The following is a 19,127-nucleotide window of genomic DNA, read 5'->3' on the forward strand; positions in this document are numbered from 1 at the left end:
TAAGACATTTTCTTTTTATTTGGTTCACAGCTCAGCGACGCCCGCACTCGTTGAGTGTTTTTGTTGAACAATTCATTAAAATACGAAGAATTACAAAATTTGAGTACAAAACAATAAATAAATTATACCAACAATATACAAGAATTGAAGATGAAGCGTTGGTTGTCAAAGCAGTGTTTTAACATCATAACGAAGGTTCTAGAGCAGCACGCAAAAAATGAAAGTTGTATGGAATGAGTATTTTGAGTTGCTGATCGAAGTCTTCTTTTATAAGGTATTCCAAGCACCTGGATCCTTTCCAGGAGCCTAGAGTTGACCTGGTCCGATCAGACTCCGTCGACGATTATCCACTTCCGAATGCCTGGATTCCTTCTGAGCGCTTGGACCGCCTTGACGAAGCTTTATTTAAGTTGCCTCTATCTATTCTCGGATGTGTGGATCCCTTCCAAGCGCATGAAGTCTAACATGTGCCAGCCAACTCTACTGCATGCGTGGTTGGCTTCGAGGTGTTCCGGACGCTTGGATCCTTTCTTCATGTCCGGACACCCGGGCACCCAGATCTCTTTCGAGCGCCTGGAATTCCCTTAGTTTAGTTTATCACCTGCATTGTAAAGTTAGCACAGAAAAATAAAATAATGATATTTAGCATAAAAAAGAGTCCGTCCAATTTGGACTGTCTAGTCTTGACTTTTGGTTTTCCAGTGAAATCCTGGGTCAGATTGGCGTCTATTATTCCTTCATGAGGAATGCGTCATTACTCATTCCTCTTAAGGGAGTTTATTTATTTGCTAAATATCCATTCCTCCAAATTTATTTGGACTTTTGCTTGGCATTCAATCTTGACTTTCAGGACTTCTTGCTAGATATTCAATTCTCAACCTACCTAAATTTCTATCTAGTATCCGCGACCCCCAAGGCTTCTCGCCTAATATCCTTGACCCATTGGACTTCTGTCTAACATCCTTGATTTGTCAAGACTTTTACCTAGTTCATTCAATCATGACTTCCTTGCTCAATTCACTCGACTAGGACTTCTTGCCCAATCCACTTGAACACTTAAGTTCGTTAGATCACAATGATCCTTAACTTTTAACCTTTACTAATATCAAAATATAGGTTCAAACAGCTGGTGTTTCTAAATAATCTCCCTCTTGTTCAAGTGTTAATAACATTTTCAAATTAATTTTCAAAGTATAGAATTTTCAAATATGCCCCCTAACAAAAACTCTCCCCTGAAAGTTTTAAATGCATGCATAGTTTGAAAATCTACCCGTCCTAAAAATTTACATATTTTTTCTAAAATATTAACACATCTTAAAAATTACATATTCTTTCTAAAATTAACTTTTTCTAAAATATTAACTTTTAACCTATTATTTCTTCCCTTTGATATATATTAAAAAACAATGTTAAGTAAAAAAAAAAATACATTTCGAAAAACAAGATACGTATTTTCTGAAAGATAATTTACAATAGGTATTTATTTGAAAAATATAGGCATTTTTGGAAAACTTTCTTTTAAAAAAATAATTAACTATATATTCTGTTTTTGAGAAGCACATAAACTAAGATAGTTATTTTTTTGAAAGATATTTAAAGATAGACATATTTTAAAAACCTTTTTAAAACATTTTAAACTAGGCATTTTTTAAAACATATCATAGACAAATTTTGAAACACCTTTCTAAAAAAATATGCATCTGAAAATTTGTCAAGGAAAAAAATGACTTTTTGAAAAAAAAACTAAAATCTCAAAATATGTTTTAAATATACCCAATTTTTGAAAAAAAAAATCCTAGTGCCCAAAATATATTTTCTTTTTCAAAACTATTTAAAAGTCAAAATATAATTTTAAATCCAAGAAGCAAACTTAAATTTGAACATTCAGAATTTAAATAATTAAAGTTGATTGTGTCCTTATAGTTCCAGCATGCTTATAAATCATACCATTTTGACAAAATTCTAAGGAAGAATAATTGAGTCCCTTAGTGTCCACGCATGCATCCCATTTTGATTTAACATTTAAAAAAAAATATTTAAATTTGAATTAGTCTTTTAAAAATTTGATAAATTATCTTTTCTAGTATTTAATGATTACTCTAATTATCTGATTAATTTATTAAATTTCATTAATTTTGAATTGTTCAAATTAATTTTATCTTGAATACTAATTTTAGATTAATTGAATTAGAATTTGTAATTTAAATTTAATTTATTAAGTTTAAATTTTGGTCAAAATTATTAAGTGAAATTAAATTTAAATTATTAATCATTTAGGTTAACATTATTAATTGAATTTAGCTTATTTGAGTTGATTATTCTTGTTTAATTTGGTAAGTTTAGGTTGAATTAGTTAGATTAGTTAAATTTGTATTAAATTAACTAAGTCAGATTTAAATGAATTATTATTAATTAGGCTAACTTAGTTTAATTTGATTAATTTTTTAATTGAGTTAGATTAAGTAAGTTTTAATTAACTTAAGTAAGTTGGATTAATTAATTAATTGCATTTTTAATTAGATTATCTAAGTTTTAATTAAATTAATTTTGAATTAAATCAAATTTTGATTAAATTAGTTAATTAATTAGGTTGAATTAATTAAGTGAAATAGGTTTTAATTTGAATTAGATTAATTAATTTTTATTTAAATTAGTTAATTAGGTTGAATTAATTAAATTGATTAATTAGGTTAAGTAAATTAAATTTATTAATTAGGTTTAATTAAGTTAATTTGATTAATTAAGTTTATCTTAAGAATTATTTTCACTCTTAGAATTTTTAATTAAGTTTGAGTTAATTGAATTTGGATTTAATTTGTAATTATTGAGTAAGCTTAATTAGGTTAAATAAGTTTAAGTTCGATTAAGTTTATTATTATTTTTAAATTTAGGTTTAATTAAGTTTATGTTTGAGGTTTATTATGAATTAAGTTAAATTAATTTCGGATTAAAATTATAAGTTTGATTAACTAAAGTGAGAAGTAGTAATTAATTTTGAGTTAATTGAATTAATTAAGTTAAATTTAAGGTTGAATTATTTAATTAAGGTTTAATTGATTAAGATTGATTAAGGTTTAATTGGTTAGGGTTTATTTAAGTTTAATTGATTAAGATTGATAAAGGTTTAATTGATTATGATTTATTTAAATTTAATTGATTAAGCTCGTTTTAAATTAGTCCTAAATCATCTCACATATTTTTAGATTTTCAAATAGGGAATCTTATAGTACATGTAAGATGATTATTAATTTTATCTTTATTAATTTAAGTTGAATATAACTCTAAGGATTGATTGACATTTGAGTTATATTTATGTTTAACAATTAGTTAGTTAAGTGCATATTTTAAAAATTAGCTTCCAAACTATGAGATGGTTTATAGGAGTCTTTTTGGGTATCGGAGCAATGACCATTTCTATGACAAAGCCTTTAAAATAAATTATATATTTAGCTTTTTTCTTAAGAAACTCTGGTCTAACTAATTTAGGATATGGCGAGGTAGCTTCGGTTAGTTTCACTTAGCTAACTAGACCAAGTAGGGTACGTCTTACCCAACTTGACTCTCTAGACTATGTTTTCCTAACGTACTATCATATCGTTCCACCCTGGTACTAGGTTGGGAAAGTCTCAATGAAGTCTAAGTCATTATCTAACCATTCTAAGCTAAGAATAGAAATAAGTATGTAAAGAAAACTGTAAATCAAACAGACATGCAAGTTTATTTAATGACAAAAATAGTTTTTCTATTGGCTTTCCCTTGATCATAACCTCGATAAGGTCTATCTAGATAATGAATTTGGAGAATCTAATATTGTTTTGGTTTAACTTGATTAATCAAACTTGTTTTAAGGACTTATGTTTGGACTTAGTTTCTAATGGTTCAATTAACAATTGATAAATATGATTTGTAGCGAGACTTAGCCTTATATCCTAGTTCATATTGGTTGTATATGACATTTTGTTTTTCAAGAATCATATCAAGATTTTTGGAACCTAATATGAATTGTTCCAATGAATTCAGAAGTTCTTTGATTTCAGTTTTTAAAGTAAAATTTTTTTCCTCAAGTTGTTGGACTTCAATTATAGTTCCACTTTGAACTGGTCTAGTCAAAGAATTTAGGTTAGTCTCCTCTTTAAGGACTTTTACTTCCTTTTGGAATGTCTTGACTTGGACATTGGACATAGCTAATTTACAAGTTAAATAAAAAATCATGTTATACAAATTTTCAACTAAAGCAAGACTTACAATGGTGTTGGGACCCTTTGGGCCGGATACGGATTCGTGGCTTGACTTAGATTCGAACTCGGCAACGTGAGTTTGTACCGGTAGTGCCAATAAGTTTGGTTGAGTTTGTTTTATTTACAGTTAGTACTAATAATCAAACTCAGGTTTTGATATATGACAAATGATTAAAGTTAGATGTTGTGTGTTTTAATCTATTTATCAAGTATGAAGGATTGAAAGACTTAATAAGATCAGACACCAGACTAAAATCTAGTTAGGTTGATAACTTGCACTAGAATACCAGATACGTTGATATCTGGCAGGAAGTCTAGTTGTGTTTACGGGACCTGACAACTGGTTGAAGTTCAGATGGGGTATTGCTTTGAAAAGAAAAATAACCTTTCTCGAACTTCGGATTAAGTTAGGCAAACACTTGTATAATAATAGAAAATAAATTCATAAGATAAAGACAGATATAAGAAAGATTTACTTGGTTTGCAATCAAAAAATTACTAATCCAATGCAAGTGAAGTTCACTATGTAGATCTCCTTCGGGCGGAGTAGTCTCTTACAACGTTAACAGCTCACACAAAGTAGAACAGAAAGAGAACTTTTTTACAAGTGTTGTGTTTAACTACTGAAATCAGGGTTGTATTTATAGACCTGATCCGGACACCTGGGTGTGGATAAAATTTTATCCACGACGCAACGGATTGCAATGGCGTGGCCAGATAGAGTTTTCTGGTCAGGACGCTCGAACCAAGCTGAATCAGCCCTCGACCAAGGCGCGAGCCCAGGGTGCCCTTTAGGGGTCCAGACACCCAAACTAGGCTGGACAGTCAACCACCTATTGACTATCCAATTTCTCCTCATTCCAACTCCGCTCGGTTGGGTGATTTCGGCCATTTAGAATAAGGCTCACCCGAACTCATTTTCTAGTCTTCTCAAGCAACCTTCCGCCCCGACTTCTCGTCCCTCGGAAATGCCACGCGCTTCTTTCCCGTCCGCCACCATACTCTTAGCGCCTCGTCGTCTTTGTTGCGATATGCCCAATGCAGGTGTGTGCTAGAACACGTTTTGTAAACATGCATAACAAAAATAAAACAATAATAATTCCTAATTATTACATCACACACACCATACGAATACAAGGATACAACATATCAAATATTATCACATAATTAAAATTTTACGGGAAGTAAATTTACGCTAGGTATACCATACGGATGACTTGTAACGAGAAGAGTATCAACCGTAGCAACGTTGTCGAACCTCGCCTCTATTCGTATCCACGTCGAGCTCCTCAAGACAACTCCTTGAGTACAAATCTATCATTCGGAAGTTACTAGCCATAAATGAAGAAAAGAGATCAAGAGGAAAAAGAAGAGAAGCACGTTGTGATGGTCACGGCAACAAGAAGGAGAGCCCTCTTGTTGGCAGCAAGAGAGAGAGGAGAGGGAGAGGAGGATTGGGTTTCCAAAAGTCAATCAACCAATAATAAAACTTTTATCTAATTCTCTCCCAATTACATCTATATATAATCTTTTTTAATGAGTTAGATTAGAAAGCTCAAATCCAACCCATCATCCCTTAACCAAAAATTAGCCCATTAACCCCTTGGTTTGATTCACAACTAAATCAAGTTGGTTCATGATTAATTCATGATTAAACTAGATATGATTCAACTCTACCATAAGGGATATAGCACATCCGCGCTTCCATTATGACAAATATTTCTCTATTTGTCTTATGTATGATCTAACCAAATATTTATCTTTTGATCTAATAATCCTATTTTTAACTTGTTTTACGTCTTTTAGAGACTCGTTAGTTCGTGTGACCCAAAAGGTTCGCGATTTATCTTGGACTGCCATAATTAACGACTTAATTATGGAACTATCCTAAGTGGCACCTAGTACATCATGATCTCTAATTAGCCAGAAAATCATAGTTAATCTTAGAACTAATTATAAATCCTTCAACAACTATAGTGAGTCGTGCCTTGTTCCTTTCACTCGGCTTATACCCACTTGGTTCAGGACATGATCTATGTGTATGTCCTCACTAGACTGACTACGTCACACCTAGCCCAAGTAATACTTCCTCGTTCTACGGATTCAAATTACTCATACATGTGTCTAAGAGTCTCGCACTCTTAACATGTGATGTTTTGGCCAAAGATTTTGAGTAATAATCCTAACGAGTGGTCATATGGTATTCGTCTCCTTGCAAGAAGAAGTGAATCCTCTGTGAGCTATCCAAATATCTTCGAACATTTCGACTTATACCCAATCATCCCGGGTCCACACCTCATTGAGGTGTTTGCATAAGATGTCAAAGTATAAGTCTTCATAACCAAGATGACTTGTATACCTCAAGTCGAAGGAAACTTGCACTCGAGTTGCAGTAAGAGTTTCACATACATATCCATATATATAGATAACCATATGAAGTCTTACAACGAGTCACTCCAATGAACTAATTACCATAACTAGCATCCACATTTAACTCTCGACATCTCAATGTCTCCAGCCAGTGAGAAAACAGTTGCTTAGTGAACCAAGGAATATAACCCGTGCTTGTCTTATAGAATTGATGATGTCTGAATCCATCAATTTGACGACTAGGGAAATTTCTATACGTTCATAATTGCACATATAGAGATAATCACTAATTGTGATCCAATCACAATTTCTCTCATGCTATGAATTTTATTATGGATATTCAGTAAATGAATTTAACAATCAAATATATAATATGCACTCAAATAATGAATCTATATTTAGTAAAAATAGTTAGGCGATTGCCTTATGACGTCCCTAAAAATCTACGAGACTCTCTCCCGTACCGTCCTTCTCGCTAGCTGCGTCTTTTGCTCAACTTTCTGTGCTCCTAAGTTCTTGCACACTTAGACACAAGGTATCAAATCATAACAAGACCTAACTTGATTTGATTGATCACATCAAAACTACCACGGGGTACTTACAATCTCTCCCTTTTTGATGTGGATCAACCCAAGTTAAGTTAGGGTAGAACAATACATTAAATTAAATGAATATGCAAGTTTAGAACATTAGATATGCAATTTGAAAAAATATATATATATATCTCCCCCTTGAACTTAATTTCTAACTCACCCCCTTTAATCACATTAACAATAGGGGGTTTGCTAAATTAGGTTGAAATTAAAGTCCAAGAAATACACGAACAACGACTAACACTTAAGAAAAAAAATAGAATTTATTTTCGAAATTCTAATTTTGGTGATTAAAAAGTAATTTTCAACAAAAATAATAAAAAATTATTTTATATGATGAAAATTTTTGAAAATTTTTATAAAGGTTAAGTAGACATATCTAAAGTAGTAATAAAATTTTTATAAAAAACTAAATAAATTTAAGCAGTAATAGATTATTTACTATAGAAAGATGAATTTTTTCTTAAAAATGCTTAAAAATAGTTTTGGGATTTGAAAAATTTTGAGAAATTTTTTGAGAATGTAATAGAGTAAGTTTTTTAGTAGAAAAAGTAAATTTTCAAAAATTGTGTGTTTGAGAATTTTTAATATTAAAAATTAATATTTGGATAAATAATTTTTACAAAAATTAATATTTGTCAAAAAAATTTTACAAATATTTTGTTGGAAAGGGAATATTATAAGTTTTTACCAAAAAATAAATTTTGTAAAGATAACTCTACAAAATATTTTTAAATTGAAAAATATAATATTTGTTAACAAATCATAAAAAACAATAGAATGGTCAAAAAAAAATTTTAAAAAATTCTACACATAGGAAATGAAATCCTATTTTTAAAAAAACTAATACCTAATTAATTTTGAACAAAAATTGTATGAAGAAAATTATTTTAGCACATTAGATCATTAAAAGGCAAATATTAAATCAAGTTAAAATTACAAATATGCACAATTTAAACTAAGCATGATTTTAAAACCCAATATAAGTTCCTTCTTATTGGATTTATCAAATATTTTCTAATAATGTATATTTTTATTATTTTTCTGATTTGACCCATGTGAAATCTATAATACCAATTTAATCCTTAATAATATCTAAAATTTGAGCATGTATAATTTTTTAAATTTTCTATTTGTTCCTTTAAATTAGCATTTTAAGTTTTTAATTTTTCAAGTTCCTCAATTAAGCAAGAATTTTCCAAAATTCTTTTTATTTTTAAATTCTTCTTTTTAAAATTTTTATTTTTAGTTTTTAATTTACACATTGATTTAGACATTAACTTAATACCATAATACATTTGATATGAAGGTAAGAGGCATACCTCACTTACCATATCAGATCTAAACTTGATTCTCCTCTTTCGCAGCATTCATCTGATGTTGTTCCCCCTTTATCGATACTGACTTCTGAGGTGCTTTGTTCTTCGTGACTAGCCATTAGTGCTAGTCTGACGTATGCTTCTATTTCTGACTCGGATGATGAACTTTCGTCCCAAGTGGCCTTAAGATTCTTGTGTTTGTTTTGCTTGGGTCCTTTATCTTTTTTCTTTTTGAGTTCTGGGCAGTCTTTTATGTGTCCTTTTTGACACTGGTAGCATCGAACCTTTCTTCTATTTCTTGGATTTTTTCTATTCTACATTTCTTTAAATTTATTAGATTTTAAAAAACTTTTTAAACATCCTTACCATATAAGCTTCTTGGTCTACTACGAAATCTTAGTCTGACTCGGGTTCATCCTTCTTAGTAGCTCTTAGTGCCATGTTCTGGCTTGACTCTTTTGTTGTACCTGCACATCTAATTTCATGTAATTCTAAAGTCAAAAAAAGTTCCTCTAGGGTACTTACCTCCAAGTCCTTCAAGATGTAGTAGGCGTCTATTATCGAAGTTCATTCTGGAGTTCTGGGAAAAGCGTTAAGTACGTAGTGTATCGTGTCCCGGTTCGTTACCGTTTCATTGAGGTTGACCAATCCAGTGATCAACTCCTTTATCTTCGCGTGTAGTTAGGCTACCTTCTCACCTTTTTCCACACGAATGTTTGTTAGCTTGTTCTGAAGAATGTCTCATCGTACAAGCTTCTCTTTGGATGTGCCTTCGTGAAGTTTCAAGAATTTCTCCTAGAGTTCTTTTGTCGATGTGTAGCTTCCAATGTGATTGACTTCTTGAGGCGGTAATACACTTAGTAAGTCATATTCCGCTCTACTGTTGGTTATGAAGTCGCTTTGCTCCTTTTTCATCTATAGGTACTCTTCTTTCTCCACTCCTTGTTGATCCTTAGGAACTACAAAACCATACTTGATTATTAAAAGTATTTCGTAATCAGTTTTAGGAATACCTCCATTAAGTGTTTCCAATGTGCGAACTACCCCTCTAACTTTGGCAAGATGAGGCTTGGTCCGGTGATCGATTTCTTTACTTTGGTCGGTGGTTAGTTCTTCTAAACTATTCTTGCTCTAATACCAATTGTTAGTCTCTTGACGGTCGACAAGAGAGGGGTGAATTGCCTTGAAAAAAAAAAAACCTTTCTTGAACTTCAGACTAAGTTAGGTAAACACTTGTATAATAATAGAAAATAAATTCATAAAATAAAGACAGAGACAAGAAAAATTTACTTGGTTTGCAATCAGAATATTGCTAATCTAAGGAAAAAGAAGCTCACTATGTAGATCTCCTTTAGGTGGAGTAACCTCTTACAACGTTAACAGCTCACACAGTAGTAGAACAGAAAAGAACTCGGTTACAAATATTGTGTTTAACTACTGAAATCAGGGTTGTATTTATACACCTGATCCGAGTACATGGAAGGGTTCCGAGCGCCTGGTGTGGATAAATTTTTATCCATGATGCAATAGATCGCGATAGCGTGGCGCAGATAGACTTTTCTGGATTGGGCGCCCAAACCGAGTTGAACCAGCCCTCGACCAGGGCACAAGCCCGGGGCATCCTCCGGGGGTCCAGGCGCCTAGACCCAATCCGAGCGCCCAAACTAGACTGGACAGTCAACCGCCTGTTGGCTGTCCGATTTCTCCCCATTCCGGCTCCGCTCACTTGGGTGATTTCAGTCATCCGAAATAGGGCTCACCCGAACTCATTTTCTGATCTTCTTGAGCAACCTTCCACTCTGACTTCACGTCTCTCAGAAATGCTACGCACTTTTTTCTCGTCCGCCAACGTACTCTTCCGCAGTGCCTCGTTCCTTAGATGCATCGAGCCCATCGACTCTCTCCCATGTTATCTTTCTCGTTAACTGCATCTTTTGCTCGACTTCCTATGCTCATAAGTTCTTGCACAGTTAGACAAAGTCATCCAACCACAACAGGACCAAACTTGATTTTGTTGATCACATCAAAACCACCATGGGGTACTTACAGTCTAGTTGTGTTTACGGGACTTAACAACTGGTTGAAGTTCAGATGGGGCATCTGGCAGGAAGACCTGGGGTCAAGAGTTAAGTAAGTCTATAATGCTAAGTGAGGAAAGCAACTAAAGGGGAGACCTAATGAGGATGTGTTCCTGGTTGAAGGAACAATAGGCATTGGTCTAATCTAGGGTTTCAATGAAATCCAAAGTCAAGACTGGACAATCTCGAGACTGTTAAAATATTTATTTTTTATATTATTCTTGTTGTACTAACTCTTGTTAGATTTTGAAGGATATCTTAAGGCAATCGCCTTATGGTTTTACTATTTATTTGATAAATATATATTCATTATTTGAGTACATATTATATGTTTGATTGTCTTAAACTCATTTACTGAATATATGCAATACAATTCATAGCATGAGAGAAATTGTGATTGGATCACAACTAGTGATTATCTCTACATGTGTAATTATGAACGTATTAAAATTTTCCTAGTCGTCAAATTGATGCATTCGGATATCATCAATTCTGTAAGACTAGCACGGGTTACACTCCTTGGTTCGTCAAGTAGCTGTTTTCTCACTGGCTAGAGGCATTGGGATGTTGAGAGTTAAACGTGGATACTAGTTATGGTAACTAGTTCATTGGAGTGACTCGTTGTAAAACTTCATATGGTTATCTACATATATGGATAGTCTGTGAAGCTCTTACTATAACTCTGATACAAGTTTCCTCCTACTTGAGGTATATAAGTCATCTTGATCATGGAGACTTATACTTTGATATCTTAAGCAAGCATCTCATCGAGGCGTAGACCCAGAATGATTGGGTAAAAGTTGAAGTGCTCGAAGGTGTTTGAATAACCCATAGAAGATGCAACATTCCTTGCGAGGAGACGTATACCCTATGGTCACTCGTTAGGATTATTACTCAAAGTCATTGGCGAAAGTAACACATGTTAAGAGTGTGAGACTTTTAGACACATGTACGAGTAATTTGAATCCGTAGAACGAGAAAGTATTACTTGGGCTAGGTGTGATGTAGTCAGTCTAGTAGGGACAGACACATAGACTATGTCCTGAACCAAGTGGGTATAAGAAAAGTGAAAGGAACAAGGCAAAACTCACTATAGCTGTTGAAGGGTTTAGAATTAGTTCTAAAATCAAATATAATTTTCCAGCTAATTGGGGATCATGATGTACTACTAGGTGTCACTCATGATTGTTCTATAATTAAGTAGTTAATTATGACCGACTAAGATAAATCGGGAACCTATTGAGTCACACGAACTAACGAGTCATTAAAAAAACGTAAAATAAGTTAAAGAATAGGATTTTTAAATCAAGAGATAAATATTTGATTGGATCACACATAAGACAAATATAAAAATATTTGTAGAAACGGAAGAGCGGATGAGTCACATCTCTTTTGGAAGAGTTTAACCCTATTTGGATTAGTCATAAACCAACTTAGTTTAGTTGTGAACCAAAACAAGGGGTTAATGAGTTAATTTTTGGTTAAGGGATAATGGGTTAGATTTGGACTTTCTAATCCAACTCATTAATGAGGGATATATATTGATATAGTTAAGAAAGAAACATACATCAATTCATTATTTGGTCTATTGGGTTTTTGGAAATCAAATCTTCCTCTCCTCTCTCCCTCTTTCCTTACCGCCGCTAACAAGAGGGCTCTTCCTCTTGTTACCGTGAGTCACCAAGGAAGATCAATTTCTTCCTTGTTTGCTTCCTCTTCTTCTCTTGATCCCTCTCGTTCGCTCGTGGCTTGTAACTTCTAAAGAAGAGGCTTGTACTCACAGAGTTTTCTTGAGGAGCTTGACGTGGATACGAATAGAGGTGAGGTTCGACAGCATCGCTACGATTAATGACCTTCTCGTTACAGGTCATTCGTAAAGTATATACCTAGAATAATTGTTATTCATTTTTCGTTTTGTTTTATGATCTTGTTCAGTGCGATTGTATCCTGCATGTGTGTGGTGTGTGTTGTAATAAATTAGATTTATTTATGTTTAGTCTTTCATTGTGCATGTTTACGAAACGTATTTTGGTACACACTTGATCGGGCATATCCCAACAACTCAATGGTGTAGGAAATTGAAAGCTGGAAAAAGAGTTTCCAAGCGCCCGAGAAGGGTCCAAGCACCCGAAGGCCTGAGTGGCCGAGTGGGTCCAGGCGTCTGGATTGGCTCGAACCCAACTACTCGTGTAGATGAATTGGTGCACTCCTATTGCCTGGCGCACATCAGCATCTAGGCACCCCGGGAGTGAATAGAGAGGCTACCGGATAGAGCTTCACCGAGGTGCAACCACATCAGCGATCCAGGAACCCGGAGGTAGTTTAGGCGCCTGGAAGTGGATAATCAAACGATGAAGTTGGATCGGATATGCCTCAGTCCAAGTGCCCGGGGTAGTCCAGGTGCCTGGAAATGCCTATAAAAGGAGCATTCGACCGACCTTCAATATACAACTTTTCAACACTCATTCTTGATAATCTAACTTCTCTATCTTTGTGATATTGTTATGCTACCACTGGACTACGTCCAATCGCTGCCAACAGATCGACACCAACACACTAGTGCATCCATTTCGACATCTTTATGTTGGTAACTACTTTTTAATTGTGCTTACTTTACATACTTATAAAAGGAAAGTGTAGGTGTTACATTTTCCTCGTACTTTATATCCGATTTACGACTTGATAGTGGATTACACGTCGATAGATCCAAAGAGCTTGAGTCTTAGAGTAAGATTCACTAAAGGCTCCAAACAAAGTAAAAATCAATTGTGTTCTGTTTTTCATTTCTATACTTAGTTTTATTCCGTTGTGCACTCAACTTTAAAAAGTTAAAAGAAAAATGAGTTTTAAAATCACATGATTCATCTCCGCCCCTCTCTCACTTGCCTACGATCCTATATGTTTTTCTTAATCTAACTCTTCCGATGACTTGGACAACCTTTCTTTCAGGGCCTTGGTGTCGGAGGTTACTTCGTATAGTTCGATCAATATGCTCCACAGTTCTTTGGCACCGTTGAAGGGTCTAACTCAATTTAGCTCTGGTCAGGCTGCACTGAATAGTCAGAGTCACTTTATCATCTACCTTGATTTTCTTCTTTATTGGTGTGTTTCATTTTCCCTAAGCAATGGGTTCTCCATCTTCAATGGAGATGATGAATCCAGTTTGGATTATGATTCACATCTCCACTTGGGTGTTGAGATGAAACCAAAGTTGTCAAAGCGATAGGCGAGGCCAAGGCGACAAGTCGATGCCTAGCGCCTGAACGCCTAGGCGACAAAAAGCGATCGCCTGGCCACGAGGTGATAATGCATAGAAAATATATTATATATTTATATTGTTCTAAAAATAAACTATTAACAATAATAAACTATATAAACATCTAAAACAATAATGTTTCAAGCAAAAATAAAAATAAAAATAACTCAATATTGTCAATAAAACAACACATCTAAATCTTATGCTAGACAATTTTATTTTTCCAAAACAAACTAGACTCAGATCAATCATTTTCCAATTCAATCATTTCATCCCCATCACCATCCTACACGTTTTCATCAATGTCCGAATAATAATCTTTTAACACATCATCATTAAACTCTCCCTCGTCAGTAGATTCTTCATCTTCATCCGCTAGTGATTGTAGAATACGAGTAGTTTGGCTTGTTGCCCTGCCTCTTCGTCATCCCCTACCTTTGTCTCTAGAAGTTGAAGTTGAAGCTCCCCTATAAATAGGGTTTGAGGTATGTTGTTGCCTAGTATGTCTTGTCACTTCTTCTACCTACAACGTTCCATGTTAAAGTGGCATCATCGTCATCAAAAATAGGTTCCTCACCAGCTTCCATCATTCCAATCAACCACTCATTACTGCAACCATCAATATTCCTCAAAACTATAGGATCTCCTTTATCCTTCTTAACCGCACGAGACTTGAGTGTTTGATTGTACTTCACGTACACCAAATCTTGTAGTTTCTTGTGATCGAGCCTATTCCTTTTCTTTGAATGTATCTGTGCCACATATGACGGAACCATCATACTTTTAGAGTGAGTAAGCAAACTATAAATTGAAAAGTGAAAGAAGTCATGTACTGGCATTTACTTACATGCTCAAATATGCTCCAATTCCTTTCACAACCCGAAGCACTACATGTGAGGCTAAGAACTTTGATAGCAAATTCTTTCAAATTCGGAGTACCATTGCCAAACATTTTCCACCAGTTCGCTGAAAAAATAATGTATTTCACTATTTTCATTTGATATTTAAGTTTAACTATTTAACTTTTTGGAAACAAAATACATACCAGGTGTCATTGGCTGGTCTTTATTATTGCTTGCTCTAATGGCAAATTCATTGCCGAACAATGACTCTGATTTCTTATATACCGGCAACTCCTCTATAATAATCTTATCCCTCAGTTCAGGGCTTGGAATCAATTTTTGTATGCATGCAAACAATCCATTTGTTACTTCTGTATCTGTCTCAACTTTCGGATTGTGATAGTAAAAATACGGGTTTAAGTAGTATCCCGCTGCATGCAAAGGATGATGAAGCTGACGATCCCATCTACTATCAATAATGTCCAACACATTTTACATTTCTCTCTATTGTTATCAAAGGACTTCAGAATTGTTTCTTTTGCTCTATCCATAGCTTCATAAATATAACCCATCGTTGGTCTTGTTTCATTGTCAGCAATGCGAAGAACCATCACTAGAGGGCACATCACTTTAAGTGTGTATGTCACATTATTCCAAAAAGAAGGCATGAAAACAATATCATTTGCCCTCTTACCCTTAGCATCCTTAGCCCCCTTACTCTCTATCCATTGTGCAGATAAGAACATTCTCTTCAAAACCTTTTGTCGTTTGTGGAGGCTTTGCAAAGTGAGAAATGTAGTAGCAAAGCGGGTGACTCCATGTCTTGCCAGCTCCTTATTTTCAGTACATTCTCTCATCATGTGCAAAACACTTCCATGATTGTAAATGAAGCCAACAAGAGCAATTGCTCTAGAAATAGTCTTTCGAACCACCTCAATTTTGCCAATATCCTCTAGCATCAAATCAATGCAATGAGCAGCACATGGAGTCCAAAACAAATTCGGTCTTTTTGCCTGTAAAAGCTTGCCTACAAAAAAATAAAAAGTAAAAGAAGGTCGACATAAACATATTCATTTATCAGTGAGGAAAAAATAAATGAACATTCATCAATCAAATAAATATTAAATAGTAGAGTTCGTTAACTTTACATACCAGCTAAAACATAATTGCTGCCATTATCTGAAATTACTTGCACAACATTTTTCTCCCCCACACGTTCTACAAATCTATCAAGCAACTCATATAGTAGGGTTCCAATCTTGACATGAGCGGATGCATCCACAGATTCCAAGAACATTGTTCCTTTGGGTGAATTAACCAAAAAGTTGATCAATGTCCTCTGTTTCCTATCAGTCCATCCATCAGACATAATTGAGCAACCATATTTCTCACATTCATCTCTGTTTTCTTTCAACAACTCATTTGTGTAGATAATTTCCTTCTGTAAAAGGGGTACCCTCAATTCATGATAACTTGGTGGTTTCAAATTTGGCCGATACTGACCTATGGCTTCAATCATTTCCTTGAAGCTATCTAAATGGGCAGCATTGAAAGAAATCGCAGCTTGATACATGAAATGGGCTATCTTTTGAACTGTTCGATCTCTAAGCTCTTTGTCACATGCATCATTTTTGCGTGTTTGCCTCAATTTCCCCCCTTTGGTTTTCTTCTTCGTAATAAAGAGGTCCATTGGCCCTTTAACACTACCACTCCCAATCTCCTCTGTCGAAGTCAAACTTCGCTTTTTGCTTTCTTTAGAACTTGGTTGTGCTGCCTGTGCATCTTCTTCATCTTCATCGACATCAAGAAAGCAAAAATCTTGCTTTATTCCACCACAAGCTCGCAACGTTTGTTTCTTCTTTTCATTCATATAGTTCAACAATTCATCACGGACACTTTGTGGGCATTCTTTGCATTTTCTAACATTTTTTTAATTTCCAACAATATGTTGTTTGGCTCGAAAAATTTCTCCATTGGAAGTGAACCCACAAAACCTACATGTCACACTATTAGAATCTTTCGAGTTTTTCAAATAACAATGCTTCCAACCAGGGTCTCTCTTATTATCATCGTCTGATTGTGTGTTTTGATTTTCTGATTGCTGTTGAGAAGCCATACCTAATTGACAAGAACAACTTAACAAGGGGGCCGATTAGTATTGACAAGAACAAAACTTAACAAGGGAGTCGATTAGTAATATACTAATAATATATGATAGTAAATAAGTATTGGACAATTTGGACAGGATCAAAGGAACTTACTTCTTGCAGGCAGCCTGCACGAAACTTCAGAGTATGAGGAAAAGGTCCACGGGCAGAAGAGAAACTATGGAAAAACGCCGCTGAAGCAGTGAAGCTTCGAATCAATTTCAAAGGAAATAGGGAAGAGGAGACGTACCGTTGTGCATGTAGAGAATTTGTATCGTCTCTTGCCCATAGAGAAGAGGAAATTAATCATGGGTTGGACTTCTATGGGCTTTGGGTGATTAGGTCATTAAAAAACCCTCATACCCTAGTGGAAAGGCGATGCCTTTCCACCGCTTTACGCCTCGAGCAAAGGGAGACAAAGGCGCAGCAGGCGCTCGCCTGGCCATCCTCGACGCCTGATGGTTCCCTGAGGCGATGCAGCCTCGCCCAACGCCTGAGGCGATGCAGCCTCGCCTTTGACAACTTTAGATGAAACTCTATCAGGCTCTTCCAATAGTCAAAATCTTCGCTGGAGAAGAAAGGCAGTTAGGCGGTATTGTTGCCTTTTTGATGGGTCATTAAAATATCTTGCACAACAAAAATACGAAAAATATACCAAGTCTTGGTCTTGGATTAGTAGTACAGGAGTAACTAAATAAGAGACACGAAAAATGGCTCGAGTGGTATTGCACAAATTTTGAGTAGTTAAAAAAAAAATAATGAAAAAAATTGTCAGAAGAGGTGATTGCATCAATTATGACTAAAGAAGAAAAACTACAAAAATGCAAAAATAGAAAAAGGCGTGTCCAATTTGGTTGCACCAATTCAGAGTGACCCCGCTTTGATACTAATTGTAGGATTAGAGTAAGTGCTAGAAGGGGGGAGGGTGAATAGCATGTGTCGATTTTTCAAAAAACTCGAGAGATAGATGCAGCGGAATTAAACAAATACAAAAATAATACTAAGACACTTTTTTTTTACTTGGTTCACAGTCTGACGACTGCTAGTCCTAGATTTGCACTTGCTGAGTACTTGCGTTAGGCAATTCACTAAAGCATGAAGAATTATAAAACTTGAGTGGAAGATAATAAATAAATTATACAGACATCAGACAAGAATTGAAGATAAGACGTTGATTGTCGAAGCAATGTTTTGGTATTGTAACGAAGGTTCTAGAGCAACCCGCAAGAATGAAAGGCATATGGAATGAGTGTTCTGAGTTGTTGGTCGAAGTCTTCTTTTATAAGGCATTTTGGGCACCTAGATCCCTTCCAGGTGCTTGGAATTGTCCTGATCTGATCCAACTCCGTCGGCGATTATTCATCTCCGAGCGCCTGGATCCCTTCCGGGGCCTGGACCGTTGACATGGCTACACCTTAGCGAAGCTTTATCTCAGTCGTCTCTATTCATTCTTGGGCGGCTAGATCCCTTCCAAGCGCCTAGAGTTTGACGTTTGCCAACCAACCAAAGTGAGCCAACTCCGTTGCATGCGTAACTAGGTTAGGGGTATTCCGGGTGCCTAGATCCTTTCTAATTGCCCAGACATCTAAGCGCTTGGAACTCTTTAGGATGCCTAGAATCCCGTCAGCCCAACTTCTCTCCTGCATCACAAAGTTAGCACAGAAAAATATAAGAATGATATTTAACATAAAAAGAGATAGTCCAATTTAGACGATCTGATATTGACTTTTGGATTTCTAATGAAATCCTAAGTCTGACCGACACCTATTGTTCCCTCATGGGAAACACATCCTCACCCACCTTTTAGAAGAATTTACTTGTTTGCCAAACATCTTATCTTCCAAACTTGTTTGGACGTTTGCTCAACATTCGATCTTAGCTTTCGGGACTTCCTGTTACACGTTCGATCCTCAATCCACCTAGACTTCTGCCTGGTGTCCGTGACTCAGGACTTCCCGTCTAATGTCCTCGGCCCCTAGGACTTCTGTCTGACATCTTCAATTTGCTAAGACTTTACCAGTCCACTCATCCAGGACTTCCATATCTAATCCACTTGATCAAAACTTTTTTACCTAGCTTCAAGTAGAACGATCCTCATTGTATATCATAATAGTTCTAACTTTGAATTTTTATCGATATTAAAATATAAATTCGATTAACTGATGCTGGAAAGCTGGTGCTTCCAGCACCTATATATACCTGCACAGAAAGTTTACATTTTAGTTGATTTTCTATTGTCATGCAATAAAATTATTGACGTATAACCGATCACGGATTTAAATCG

The 19,127-nt window shown here is 35.0% G+C and overlaps 1 protein-coding gene across 1 annotated transcript; it reads right to left on the reverse strand.

The window, feature by feature from the left end:
- Nucleotides 1-14,351: 14,351 nt before the first annotated feature.
- On the reverse strand, nt 14,352-16,566 carry LOC122055277. The gene is made up of 5 exons (XM_042616643.1): nt 15,849-16,566; nt 15,193-15,723; nt 14,900-15,073; nt 14,702-14,820; nt 14,352-14,606 (listed from the first exon to the last, which is right to left on the reverse strand). Exons 1-5 carry the CDS (start codon nt 16,564-16,566, stop codon nt 14,352-14,354), a joined length of 1,797 nt encoding a protein of 598 aa, XP_042472577.1.
- Nucleotides 16,567-19,127: the final 2,561 nt, after the last annotated feature.

Source organism: Zingiber officinale, chromosome 3B, assembly GCF_018446385.1.
Source record: "Zingiber officinale cultivar Zhangliang chromosome 3B, Zo_v1.1, whole genome shotgun sequence".
Lineage (NCBI taxonomy): Eukaryota > Viridiplantae > Streptophyta > Magnoliopsida > Zingiberales > Zingiberaceae > Zingiber > Zingiber officinale.